General features: G+C 34.9%; 1 protein-coding gene across 1 annotated transcript; it reads right to left on the reverse strand.

Moving 5' to 3' along the window:
- Positions 1 to 12,394: 12,394 nt before the first annotated feature.
- Positions 12,395 to 14,062, reverse strand: LOC132697016 (uncharacterized). Its single transcript, XM_060662258.1, has 2 exons — positions 13,965 to 14,062; positions 12,395 to 12,960 (listed from the first exon to the last, which is right to left on the reverse strand). The coding sequence occupies exons 1-2, from the start codon at positions 14,013 to 14,015 to the stop codon at positions 12,607 to 12,609; spliced, it is 405 nt and encodes a 134-aa protein (XP_060518241.1). The 5' UTR covers positions 14,016 to 14,062; the 3' UTR covers positions 12,395 to 12,606.
- Positions 14,063 to 15,191: the final 1,129 nt, after the last annotated feature.

Consider the following 15,191-nt stretch of genomic DNA (forward strand, 5'->3'; position numbering starts at 1 on the left):
TTTAATTTTTCATGTTCGAATGCATTAGCAGTTTTGGAAATATTGTTTAACAGTCCGGTACTTTTTACTGAAAAAGTGATGTTGCCGTTGTTCAGTAATTTAAGAGAAACAAAATTTTGAAATTATGAGACTTTACTAAATTCGAGATCCATTGTAATGAAAATGAATAGAACATTTCATTTAAAAAACCAAATTATAACGTATAAATCTGTATAAAGTGATGTTGGATTTTTGAATTCTGCATATTGAAAAACGTCCAAGAATTCGACACGTGTAATTAATTGCAACAGAAATATGTGGAGTATTCCAATAGAATAACAATATTATGACGTGTAACATAAAAGTTGGAAATCTGACAACATTGATGTGAGCATTTATGCATTCTGCGTATTCAAAAGCCCTCAGGTATTGAATTTTGTCGTTTCATGTCTGCCAGTTTTGGTATATTTGAGCGTTCCAGTATTTTTTGCTGAAAAAGCGGTGTTGCAGTAGAAGGGTAATTAATGGAAAGGAAATTTTGAAATTGCAAGAGAAATAAATGTAGTATTCCATTAAAATAACTAAATTATAACGTGTAAAATATAAGTGGTATATCTGACACTAGGAACATGTCTGTTAGCTTTTTTAAATTTTGAACAATTAACACCAATTTTCGATATATTGCATTAAATCAAATGTCAAATGTTGGTCATGCTTAATCATAATTAAATAATTAATGGTGAACAACAATCACGAATAAAACATTATTTAGTTTAGGACAAAACAAAAAAAATATCTGAAAATTGCGCTTAAAACTAGGATCAACGAGAATGTTCATTCCGGCCCTGAATTCTCTCCGCGGGGGGAGAGGGACAGCCAAACGAATGCTACAATCACAAGCGCGTGAGGATGAAGTAGTGTTGTGTCAATCGTTCAATTTACGATTACCGAATCAATCAGTGACCGATTTCGAAAAGGACCGAATCATTTCAATCAATCGTTTATTTCAATACTTTCTGCTGCCAACATAAGCGGCAAGTCACTGAATCCGAACAGTCCAAACGACCGATTCAGATTCAGTTGAATCTGAATTATTGTTATGTCTATATGTTATGTTACTATTCTAGTTAGTATAATATTTAGCTGTGTCCTGCTTTTTATTGAGTCATGATTTTATCAAAATAGGTGCTACATATTGGGTTGTACCAGTAATACATTGATTTGTTTAAATTAAATACCTGTGTGGAAATAGATATTTCATTCAATATTCAATTCAACACATAAGCAAATCTACCAATCGATGTCGCAATTCAGTACTATAGAATAATTCTAACAATACTTCCATTCCTTTTCCGTGGCATGTCTCAGTCATGCATTTAAATCTTAAACCATTCAAATGAATCATATTCCGGCGAATTCGATTTGTTTTCGTACAGTCAGTCGATCGGTAGTCCTGGATCCGGTCAAGGCGGCAGCGAGAGCGAACAAGATGAACGAATCATTACCAACAACCCGGATTCGGTCGTTCGATCCTATGAAGTGATTGAATCAAAGTGACCGAATCAATCGCGATTGACAAAACTCTAGGATGAAGTGTCCGAGCTGTTTGTTAGGTTCAACTGTGTGTAAGAAGAACTAATGAGAATAAGAAGAGCCTCTCTTTGTTTGTGCTTGAAATTGTTACCAATTGACATAAACGTGGGCGAAACCACCTGCTATTCAATATTTAGAACATTTATTCATTACTATTTCAACGGTCTTCTCGTCGTTTTTGTGTTTTTGTAGGTTCGAAAATCAACATCAACGCCATTTTTCCTGGCACCCGTTGCTTTTCAGTGTTTTATTCCGATTTATATTAGTTTTTTTTTTCATTTTTCTCATCGCTTTTTCTTTCTTCGCGATTTGCTATTTAGCGAAAAAGATGTTAGAATTCAACCACTTGCATATTAAAAGAACGTTTCATACATATTAGATCTCTAGCCGACTGTGGGATCAGAAATGCGTCGCTAATGACGCAAGCGGAGGCCGACCCGACCACACTCAGAGACAAAACGTCAACCCCACAGACGTATTTGATTTTACGATTGGGTTATCTTTATAGGCGTCCGTTCTATCAGCACACTTTGTTAAAAACTGGACGTGCTTAGTAACCGCTGACCTGGATAAGCGTCCCCTAGATCCTCGCCCGCAAGTTTAGAGAGCGCTTACAAGTCCAATCGGTTCGTGCCAAGTGACACCGACATTCGTATTAAGAAATTCTAGCCAGACTTTGATTTAAACGTACCCCCAGGTGGTTTCGCCCGAAGCGAAACGGCGGCGCATTCTATCGATCCTAGGAACTTTTTAACTTTTATTTTTGCGCTTGCACTTCCTTATCATAACGAGTTAAATCCATCACATATCGGTTTGCGAAAGAAAAAATGTTTGTCGCATATGCAGATCGATTTCTCTCAAACTGCATTTGTCCTTTTCATATAGAACTAGAGATATAGAGATATATAGAGATATGCCTGTAATACACGAACTTATACAGCAACTATGAAAAAAACAAAGAAAAGGTCCAGTCAAAATTTGCATGCGCGAGATTTTGAATTTCGTTTTTAACCAATATGGCCGCTAACAAATCGTCACTAAGTTTGAATGCGGCATTTTGGTCGCAGTATTTTGTCAAAATATGCCTAGATCTGTTTAAATGTTCTGAGAAAACGAGTTAAGTTTGTGGAAAGCACTGTTTAGAGAGAAAATGGCCGAAAGTGAGGGCTTATGAATAAAATGTACAAGCATAGGCGGAAAATGATTATCTTCTCTACGAAAATACGAATGCCGCCTTCGGCGTATTAATTTTTCGTGTAGTAGGACCACTATATTATCTAATAGCTATTCATTCACCACATTAGATCGGATCGTAAAAATTATCAGAAATGACATCAATAATATTGTTTGGAAAATGACTTTAATGCGTCAAAAAATTACCGGTTCAAATTCGCTAAAGGCGATTTATTGGTGATGACGTCAGTGCTCGTATCAGGGACCCTCCCTGCAGCTATCTATCGGTAAGGTTAGTTATGTCCTTTTACTAGATATTAATAACTATTTTTCGATCAGCAAACCTTCACTGACATTTTATTTCTATCGAATGTAATAAATGCGGTATAAATACTTTTATTTATATAACAATTCTAAAATTTAAAAGATCAAGTTTTATCCACTAAATTGTTGACTAGCAATAAAACAAGTTTACTAGCTACAGTTATTTGAGAAATTTCAAAGTTGTGGATATTCCACGAGTCAGAGATATTCACATTGTATTAAAATTTAAATATGTTTCTTTAAATATATTTTTAATTAAGATTTTTTTAATCGTAAAGCTACAAAACCGCAATCAGTTCACTGCAGTTACTATTGCAGCAACTAAGATCTATATTTCAACACTATCAAAAGTAATACATCAGTTAATTTTTCCATGGGATTGGGTTATATCTGAACTGCTTTACTATATAAAAATGTACTAGATTTGCTTGACAAGTCGCACGCTGCTTTATTTCTGACTATGTTTCCATATTTCTTAACGCTTCTGCAAGTTGAGAATTACACAGTACGTACTGAATAAAGAATCTACATGGCTGAATTTTCATTAATCACAGTTTGCACTTTCCGTGATTATCACTAGCATTTTCCTATTTCTGGTGAATTGCAACATTACTGAGTTTGTATTTGCAAATTATTTGTATTTACTTTCTATCGACGCACCTCTGTCGGCACATATTTTGTTCCATTTGCTTTGCTTATTTGTTAAAAGTCAATTTCGAAATGACTCGCTCATGCGCATATTTATTTTTTATCTATATTTTTATTCATTTAATTCTTAAATTCAAAATTCTTTTGTCCAGTTGACTTCACTGTCTTGAATGTTTCGATTGAGATTGAGATTTGATTGAACTGTAAGACTTGATGGTCTTGATGGGCCGTATTTTCATGTAATTCGTACTTCTATATAAGTTTTTATTTATTTGATCTTAGATTAAATATTATTTCAATTATTGGCCCATTCCTATAGTTACAGTCACCAAACTCGTCTTTCTATTGTATGTATTGTATGCATGGTTGCTTATAGATTTCTATAGATTCTCGGATTTTTCGTTGGTAGAAGAATTGATTACATGCAAGAATTTTAGTTTTGTCGAATAAAATTTTATGGCCGAATTCGTGATTGTGTTTGGCAATTGCTGACGAGTACCTATCTCCATTGTATTCTTTGCCGCATATGCATAGAATGCTGTAAACTCCTTCATCTGAAAAGAAATTTTGTCGTTACCTGTCACCAATATGGCAACCAGCCATCCGAGACGATGTTTATGGCCCTCATTTAGCTTCGCCCCCCTCAAACAATATAAAAGCAGTTACAGAGTAGAATGCTAGCCAGTTTAAGTTAATCTTTGAAGAAGCCAACAGTATGATTGGCGAAACGTTAGCTAGTCCGACTTAACAAAAACCGACGCAGGAGCAATCCAGAAGTTTTGTAAATAGTATTACAGCAGCCTGTGGAATTTTCATTGAAAAATCATAGCAATTTATTTGAACTTTACGATATAACCTTTAAGAAATTTTAATATCTTTTATCTTCGTGGCTAACAGTGGGTAATGAATGTCTCAAAGTGACAATTTTCCCACGCTTGATCAATTTATTTTAAAATCTTTATTGAAATAGTAAAGAGCATAATTTTTTTCAGGGAATTAACCCAAGTTTTGTATATTAATCCTCTTACATTGAAAAAAATAAACATTCATTATTTGTACAGGGAAAATTGTATTATGCCAAAACACAAATTAATTCTATTAATTAGTTTTACCAAATAAATAAATAAATTCACCTAATTAGATTTGCTTGTTCCAACACGAATTAAATATTTCAATTTTGCTTTTACTACTGTGAATTATTTTTTCCCTCTATGTAAGGTTATTTTAAACGTAACCAATGACGTTCTTATGAAGTCCAGTGCTAGGAAGATGTAAGAAGTTCTCTAACATATGTGGCATTTATCAAGTTTGGATAAAACGGTTTATAGGAATTAGCAATGGACAATAGGCAATAGATTTATTACTTCTAAGGTAATACATTCAGTACATTCATAGCAATGAGTTTCGACATTATATAACTTAAATAATAAAACAATGAGAGGAAAGAAATATTGGTAAAGCACCTGCATCTAGAGAAAAATGAAAACCAGTCCCTGCTATGACAATAAAACCTGAAGAAATAAGCGTGTTTCATAAGACATACGTTTTTAATAAAAATTCTATCCTATTAAAATAATTTAGAACTAATTTTCATGAAAATGCTAATCTTAAATTGTCCATTGCGTCTCATAACCCAGGTGTTTTGCTGGTCACAATTTATGTCGTCAGCAAGCGTGGCAGGTCAACAAACGTAGTCATTTGTATCGTATGTACTGGACGGTGTCAATTCTAACGAGAGACACTTAAGACGTCTAAAAAACTTTCGACCGGCGCTTATCCTTCCATCGATTGACAGTTTACGTGAAGAGAGTGTCGTAAACGAAATTTTCGAATATTCAGCTCGTCGTATCGGCAAATAAATATTCAAGGAAATATTAAGTTTCGTCGAATAAAATTCCGTCGCGGCCCTCAGTCTAGAACATTTTCCGGGTGGGTCGCATACGAAAATATCGGAAATAAATAAAGACGAAATTTTTCGTTATTTGCGTTCCGCACGGTCCGTGTAAAGAATAGACAATTACTTTGTCTCGCCCGCGACAAAATTATTATATTTGAATGATGAAAATGTCGTTTTTTTTTCACAATCACGCACAAACTGGCCCGTTGAATCGCAAACGGCCAAAATTCACCAGCATATAATTGGCCGCGTGCCCTGAGTAAATTATTTCAATAGATTTTAGGAATACGGAAGTTGTTATTTTATTACAGTCAGATTTTATCAGTCCAAAAGGAAAAAAATGTGCGTCACCAATATTGCGGTGGTGAAATGTTAGACGTCGCGTTGCCTAATCAAAAGTTGTCAAAATCTTAGGCAAACAACAATACATTGAAATGTCAAAATGATCGTTATATGCTGACGTCATCCGGCGTACTTAATTACCCGTCAAAATAAACCAAGATGATATAAAAATTCTGGTACAATATTTCTAGGAACATTTAGAAACTGCCAAGCAAATATTGATATCGTTCAACTTTGTTTAAATGAAAATACAAACTGCACACATGAATGTTTATGCAATTCTTGTTGTGCAATCGCAATACTTGTAACGCTGTAACACCATTAATTTTTCGATCTCCAGCTCGAAGAAGCAAAACACGATCATTCCACAATTTCCGAGGTTAAAAATACTTTTTTCTACTCCCGTCTGTAAAATACCTAATTACGCAGCGATCTAGCATGCGGGAAGCGTCGCTTTACCACGTCAGTTTCGTATCCCACGAATCCGAACCACTTCGGACATTTCCGGGATTTTACCGCACGGGTTTGGGAGCAATCGGATGTTTTCGGAGATATTTCGCACGCTTTGAATTTTGAAGTTTGTCAATTCTGACGGTCATGTCAGTGAATGTATTCGTGTTGTTTTAAATAAATGTACTCAAAAACTAACGATCGTAGAAAAAATGTGGTATAGAACACGTTTGGTAAGCTTTTTAAGTCAATACTCGCTCCGTTGCGCTGCGCTCGTGCCAAATAAACTCGTGACTAACATGCCATTGCATAATATACTATTACCAGTTCTCCGGCAACAGGTTTTACTTTTTTGGATATCTTTTCACACCAAGCAATAGTAAGCCATCAACTTAATAATTTCTTATTAACTTTTATAAGGCATTAAGATGTTTTCTAAAACATATTGACTTTTGAAATTAATTCTTCCAGGTAGAAGAAAAATATGCGTGAGCTTATTTTTAAACAGGCGCTACCTTTTTGCTTTATTGATTGTAAATAATCCACAACAATCTGAAAAAAAACACCAATTTGTACAATGGCGCGCGTCTAAAAGAAGGCGTCTTCACTAAATGTACATAATTTTCACTAACACTGAACTCTGGTAAATCGAAATTCCGTGGAAAAATATCTTCAGGTCAGCAGTTTATAGAATTCCAATGCCGGCCAAAATTAATTGAATTTCAACCGCGCATACACAGACGTCCGTAATCGCAGATATTTCTATTGTGTACATACTGTGCTTGAACGGTGGACGGTACTTTCTACCGTAACATTATTTCCACCTGTGTTAGCTGTTTGTGCAAAGTGGCGCAGGAATAATATCTGACGTTTAAATCAATGACACTGACTTTATTTACATGCGCAGGCGCGAGATTTAAAATCTCGTTTTTAACCAATGATCTCGAGGCATTCAACAACCAGTATGGCCGCTGACAAGTCGTCAACAGTGGAAAGAAAAACGCGTCTTTATCAAAATCAGAGCAAACAAGAGAAGTAATTCCTTAGGTTCATTTAAATTAAATCTATCTCGAGACGAAATAAATCAAGTAGTAGGTATAGCAAATATAGGAATAAAATAATATAATAATATAGCAAATAAAGGAAGACGACATAAAAAGGCAAAACATAAAAACAAGCCCAAAAATTCTGATGACTGCAGTGGCGGCGGGATCTTTAGCACTCAGCAAAATTTGGAATCTAAGAAATATTCAGATGAAATTTTCAATGTGGATTTTAATGTTCAAGAAATTAATGACAAAACTGAGAAGAGGCACAGGTCGGACAATACTCCAGAAACAGACAGAACAAATAGTAAAAGGCAAAAGAATACTACAATATCACCTACAAACATAAGCTTAACTGATGCAGTTGATGAAAGGTCCACTTCGAAATCTTGTAATGGAACCCAAATGGTCAACATGGTCTTAAAAGCTATTAAAAATATAGAATATGCAATGGAAATAGGTGGCAAGAGCGAAGCGCATGATGAAGAAACTAGTTAAAATATAAAAAAGTGCTAAACTGTGGAAATATTGAAAACACTAAAATCGCATATCGAATGGGTGGGTTTGCTAAGGCCAGAACGCACTACTGCACAAATATACTGCTGTCACAGAGCATATGCCTACAACTCAGAGAAATAACATTATTACGAAACCATGGACTAGACTGCTCGTAAGAAAATTGGAAACTATTGTGAGAATGACTGATTTTATTGATCGATACTATTAGACAGCTAAAAGGAAATATAAAGGACAGGGATGTAGAAGGAAGGTTTAAAAATATTATCTCACTTAAAAGTTTAATAGTAATACTGCAGTCATAGTAAAACGCAATAAAAGAAATTAGATCTAGAAAATAAGGGTGATTTTAAAGTTAAGGAAGTAAATCCCATGTTTATGCTGATTGGAATTGAAAAAGGACATACGAATGCAATATTTATAGATGAACTCGACTCAACCGAGAAATTAATGCATTAATTGAAAGAGAAAAAATTAACATTATTGCGAAAAAAAGTTGCAGAAATCCTCTAAAGGAGAATTGGATACTGAAAGCGCCCCCTGCAACAGCACAGTGGTTTTATAAAAATAAGAATAACTTTCGACATAGTTATAATTTTTGCGCAAGAAGATATACATGTGTCTATGTGTTTTAAATGTTATGGTTTTGGGCACGAGGCGAATTATTGCCAGATGAAAAAATGCTGCCATAAATATGGAGGCGAAGATGAAGTAAGATAATATGAAGCACCGGAATTGTCTTGTCCATACTGACAACTGACAACCATAAAGCAAAGCACTCGGCAAGAAGCAATAACTACCCAGTTTGTAAAAGGAATCTACAACGTATTAGGTCGCAAATTAATTATGATGAAAATTTTTAGAAATAAATTACTACCACCTTTTCCTCAAGAAACTGTATCAGTATGGTATCCAGCGGGTGACACTGGAATGGATCAAATCTTATCTAGCAATGCCATATGTACTGACGTGGATAGAATTGTATCTAGTCTTGTCTCATTGGGTGTTCCATAGGGAATAATATAACAGAATTATTTACAGCAGTAGGAAATTGTAAAATAAAGAACTATGCTGACGATACAAGTTTCATATAAGTAAACAATGATATAAATATCCTGAAGAACACAACCATAAGTCTTATGAAAACAGTTGAACATCGGTTTAATAAAAATAAATTACTTTTTGATAATAACAAAACAAATACTATTCAAGACGAACAAGAGGAAAGTAGATGAACCAAAAACGACAAACATCAATGGCTGTGAAGGAGACCTAAGCAATAAGATTAAATTCTTTGGGAGTTTCATTATACATGAAATACGACTGTATAGGAGTTGTAGAGACATTGAAAAAGTATTTATAGTACAAAAACGTGCAATCAGGATTACAAAGTGGACAGTCCTGCAGAGGAAAGTTTAAAGAACTTAATCTCTTTACACTAACCTCAGTGTTCATATAAGAGTGTGTCATGTACTTAAAAAAAAGAGATAATTTTTTGCTGCTAATAAATCACAAAAATGCACAAAAATATTCAAAATCTTTAATGTTCTAGTAAGAATATACACTATACACCAGGGAATAGTTTTACACCAAGATAATAAAATTGTATATATTGTTACTTTGATACTATTTCATGTATGTACATACACTTTAAATAAAGCTATATTATTGTTATCATTATTATTATTACCATCGTGTGGTAAGTGATAAAAAGTACTACTGTGATTACATTGCAAAAAGAGATACAATATGAAGAATGGTAAGATGAGGACATCTAATGCTGAATTGATCCCCCACAGTTTTTGTTTTTCCAGTTTTTTACATAAATTTTGCGTAGTAGCTATCATCTATGCTAATTATTACTACCTAACAGTCTCTTCGAAACGTTATGCCTTTTGAATATATACCTTTTTATTTTTGTAAATCCTTCTTTAACTATATTTGATGTTTTATTCTAAATTAATATTCGAGGACTGAATTTCAATAATCACTCGTTAACACATGATGAGGGCTCAGAAACTTGTTTTGTCGTTACTGAACATATTTTGTCGCCTAATTTAATACTGTTTTTTAAAACCATTTGCCGAGTTCGCCTTTTATTTTTAAAAACTGACCTCGAAAACCGTACGATCGCGTTGCAGCTTGTTTGAGTAAAGTGAACCGATGGAAATGAAAAAGGTCAATTCCGCGTATCTTATTACTTACTTGCATGACAAGCAAAAGCGGGACCGAATAAGGTGAAGTCTCCGGAGGTCGAAGAAGCCGTCTGAACCGTGTAGAGACAACGATATTCGTAGTTATTTGAAAGTACCCTTACGGAATAACCCCGGGGGATATGTCTTCATTCGATTGGATTCTCACTAGACCCCAACTTGGCCTTTTCTGTATCTATCGCTCTATGAAAATTCCGACGGAACGTCTACTCTCCATCTTTGGTTTTTGTATTTCCGGCGATCGTTTTAGATTGACGTTTGTTTTAGTTACTTGATAATGGAAATAAATATAAAGGGGGTTATATTTTTTTTTTGGTCCCTTTTAGTTAGTATCCCTTTAGTTAGTATCCCCTTAGTTAGTATTAGTTGTACATAAAGTACGTATGTGTAGGTTGTAAGTACCCAATACCGAATTGTGCACTGATCATGAGTGTGGAAAGTGTCATTTTAGTCACGATTGAGAGCAATGTTTTCGGTGAATTTAAACCACGTTTAAACTTTGGTGACTTCTGATGATCAGGCCATACTTCATTAAGTGTTCAATGATGGTGTTTTTCTACTCCTACTTCCACTTTAGTCACGTGTTGAAAGCGATTAATATCCAATCGTGAATTTAAACTTTGAACTGGAAATAGTTGGATTTGAATTGGCGTTCTTCAAGTCAAGAACAATAAACATCAATGTCTGCGAAGTAGACCTTAACAATAAGATTAAATTCTTGGAGGTTACATTATATATGGATTTGATTTTGGAGCATGGGTTATGAGACTTTATATATCTGTTAGACTTAGTCACCACTTTTTATAAATTTACTCTTTGATGGTGGCGCTGCGGAGAATAAACAAACGAGCCCGTTTGGAAGTATTTTCTATTTTCTAATTTTCAAGCTACAACAAAGAATTATCCGTGACACTCTTAACAGGTTTTGTGTTGTGTGATTTCGGGAAAATAGCACCAGAACAATATCTGAGAACGAAAGTCGCTGTTTTGTGATGGACCCACAACCAAAAGATATTTGAAATATATCTTTAAAGTATCAAAATTTAAACACTCCATATGAAATTAAGGGCAATTAAATATTATAAAGGGCAAAGCATACGTACATCGCGTTGCCTTCATTCGCAAAACCTGTCGGGAAGTTGCGAATATACGAGGGTCATTTGAAAAATTTCCGACCTCACTCTAAGAATGGCGGCTTTTGTTACTAAAAGCTAGTGATCGTAGTTGTGTTCCTCTTGATAGATGCTTAGGGTCATTTAAATGGCTCCATGTTCGTGAAAATGAATATAGGGCTGTTATAAAAAATTTGTTTTTCAATGGCAATACGCTTACGCAAATTAAAGTTGAGCTGGACTCTGTGTTTGGGAACTCTGGAGCGTCATTTGCCACAATGAAATTTTGGAAAACTGAATTTAAACGTGGCCGTAAGAGCTTAGAAGATGATGGACGTTCGGGACGTCCAAAAACAGTAACCACCGACGATAAAATTGCTAAAGTTCATCAAATGGTATTAACGACATTCGAATTGAAGTAAGAGTGATAGCAGAGATTATGAAAATGCACGAGAACGTGTTTTAAATTGAGATTTAGGCATAAGAAAGCTATCTGCACCTTGGATGTCGCTTTCACCCATGTTGGCCCAGTTTGGGCGCAATAAATCCCAGTTTTGGCAGCGATTACTTACTGTAGATGAAATTTGGATACACCGTTAAACGCCTGAATCAAAAATACAGTGAAAACAGTGGACTGTGACGGAGGAACCCGCGACTGCGAAAAAAACTGTTTTCCCGGCTGGGAATGTGATGTGAAGTTTTTTGGGTTATCCATAGTCATCTTAATCGATTATCTTCAAAAAAGAAAAATCATTACAGGAGCATACTACGCATAATTATTTAACAAATTGAGGACAAAAATTGCCGAGAAATGGCCACATTTGCAAAAAAAAATCCTATTTCACTAAGTCGTTTGATATCTCAACGGTTGCCATGGCGAAAATCCACGAATTACTGTTTAAACTGTTTGATGAATCACCTCACTCACCAGATCCAGCCCCAAGCAACTTCTTTTTTCCGTCATCTGAAAGCTGCGCTCGGAAGACAAAGAATTTCACCCAATGAGGAGGCAATCACATTCGCGAATTTGAACGGGTTAGAAAGATGGGAACATCGCTGGGAGAAGTTCCAAGGACACTCAGTAGAAAAAATGTCTTGTATCATTGTTACGCAAACATGAAACTCATATGAAAACAACGACGCTATTCCATACTTTACTGCCGAATTTGTTTGAAATTTTTTACGCCAGCTCATTAAATTTGAAAATATCCTGGTTTGCTAAGCTGTCAATTGTTTCTAGAAATTATGTATACATATATAGCTGCACAATTTTTACATTGAGTTAAGTTAATAAATAAACACTTAATCGATTTCTAAGCGCACGTCGCGAAAGCGGGTTGCAAGACTTCACATGGTGCTGGGGCCGGAACGTATGTTGGAGGAACCGCGTAATTCGGGTAATAAGGCGCCACCGGTGCTGGAACACTGTAGGGGGCGCATGGTACTGCCGGAGGAACGCTGTACACGAGGTTTTTCTTCGGCCTGATGCACACTCCTCCCTCCGACGGCGGGCAGAGTGGGATACCAGCCAGTGGTTGACATATTTTCTTGCACAATCTCTGTTTGATTTTGAAGATGAGTGGGTATTTGTGAAATAGGGCGATCTTAGGGTTGTAGCAATCTGGAGCAGGTCCCGAGTATATTGGATAAGTGCAAGATGTCACTTCCTGAAATTAAGAAAGGAAATAATAACTAGGTATTACTTTTGTTTAATACAGTATTCTAGATTAGATTCGTTGGGCAATCCAAAATAAGTTTTTGTTATTTTGCATCAGTGACCACAATAATGGATCATAAATATCTCTTAAGATCTCATGATGTCTTTCGAGACCTTCAGCTCGGTAGTAGCCCGCACGTACTGTCCATTCAAAGTCTTAACGATCTTAATATTCATTTGAAGGAATTGCTTTATTGCTTGATCAAAATTTGTTAATTTACTTGTACGTGATGGAGTTAAATGTCAATATAGCTCTTTCGAAATGTCAGTAACAAAAAAAAACTTGCCATGTTGATTGCAAACATTCGGAACGGAGAGCGTACGCTAAGAAGGAGAATTGTGATGAGAGCTAGGACCATGCTGACTAACCAAAAGTCCTAAGATGGTTATTTTTATGAGTGAACCTCTGAAGGATCCAAAGAAAAACTTCAAAAGTCAAAATAACAGTGGAAGGCAACAAATTTATGACAATTTTAGGGTGTGTATCGATCGAACGTTGAGAATTGAAACACCTTACTTGTGGGATTGTTGTGATTGTTAGTTTCATGGGTGCACAGCCTGAAACATCCAAAGAAAAAATAAAAGAAAAATGACGGTGGGTAAAATCGTTGAGGAAGTAAATTTTATTTTAAGTTTTGAGTATAATGTGTTTGGATCTAAGAACGATTATTTGTACTTTTTCATCATTAAGCTGCTAATGTGAGCGGGTGAACTTCTGAAAGATCCAAAGAAAAAATATCAAAAGCAGTGAGTGGATTCGTCGAGGAAGTGAATTACAAAAATTTGGTTTAAATATGTTATCGATATAATAATGATCCTTGGCACTCATGGAAAGCTGATAAGTTTTTAAGTTTTTTCCACATCACTTTAAACTTATTTTAAATTACTATTCTATTGTTATATTTTACAGCTGAATGATGTAATTTTTATTTGAAACAAAATAATTCTACATACCAAAAGAACTACACAAGATATCACTACCGCGACAACTCGAATCGAAGTCATCGCTTCTGAAGGGAAAATTTTCGGAATAAACCGTTGAATATTTAGGAGTGGAGTACTCGGAAGCGACATCCATCTTGCTTATATATAACGAAGAAAATCTTTGCGAGAAAACTGCGAACGTGCCAGACCGAAATATCAAAAATTACTTCCGTTAGTAAAAACGTGACCCTAGGATTGCCCGAACTTGAATTTGTGCTTCGTATTTGTTTTTTGTTTTAGCAGAGGCAGTTAAATATTTATCACTCCCATCGCGTACTTTAAATATTTACTATTCGGTTTCGAAAACATTCGCCGCCAACATCCAGCGGACGTAGTTTTAACGCCGGATTAAATTTAAACTAATTAAGAAAACGCAACTTCAAATACAATTTTAATTTACCCCGCTTTCATAAACAGAAAGCCAGGTAATTTGCACTTTTTGATTTTTATTATTTTTACTTTGTTTCCGTTTTTCTATGAACTTGTGGAGGTTTGCTTTTTAATCTCGTCAGTTGCATGTCAGTAAATTTGACGTGGGTTACATTTCTAAAGGCAATTTTTACAATATCTTATAAACAATTCCTGCAACCTCAACTTAAGCTTCGGTATACTTTAATATTCACAAGTTTATTGATAAAGTAAAGTTAAACTTAACCTTAACCGTAATATTTTCGGCAGATTTTATTAGAAAAGTGTAAAGTGAAATCCCTGGTTTATCCCATCGGTGTAACACTGTAAAGAAAACGAAGAAATAATTGTGTCGATATTTGTCCCAAAAGAAGGAAATTTGAAGATGCCTGCGTACATATAGTTTCGAAATTGATCCGATCAAATACCAACAATTATTAATAATTAAATAAATGATTTTTTTTCCATTTTCCATTCCTAAATGTCAAAATTTAAAAAATGATGGGTTATTGGAAGTGTCTAATCACAAGTTCGGCTTCATGATTTCATTGATTTTCTATAAAGGCGTTTTACTGGTTTTATGGTGGTACTTTCTTCCGACAGTGATCGAGGTTATCAATTCTCCATATTGGTAGTATGTGTCTGGTTTGTGATAAAAGGCAAAAAGATTGTTTCCTATGACAAATCAAAATAAAGTGTACTGGGTGGCTCGTTTATTATACGAATCTATCAAATATATCAAGAAAAATTAAAGGCATTCACGTATACTTTTAATAAATTATATCATTG

Source organism: Cylas formicarius, unplaced genomic scaffold, assembly GCF_029955315.1.
Source record: "Cylas formicarius isolate icCylForm1 unplaced genomic scaffold, icCylForm1.1 PGA_scaffold_1__22_contigs__length_36826433, whole genome shotgun sequence".
Classification (NCBI taxonomy): Eukaryota; Metazoa; Arthropoda; class Insecta; order Coleoptera; family Brentidae; genus Cylas; species Cylas formicarius.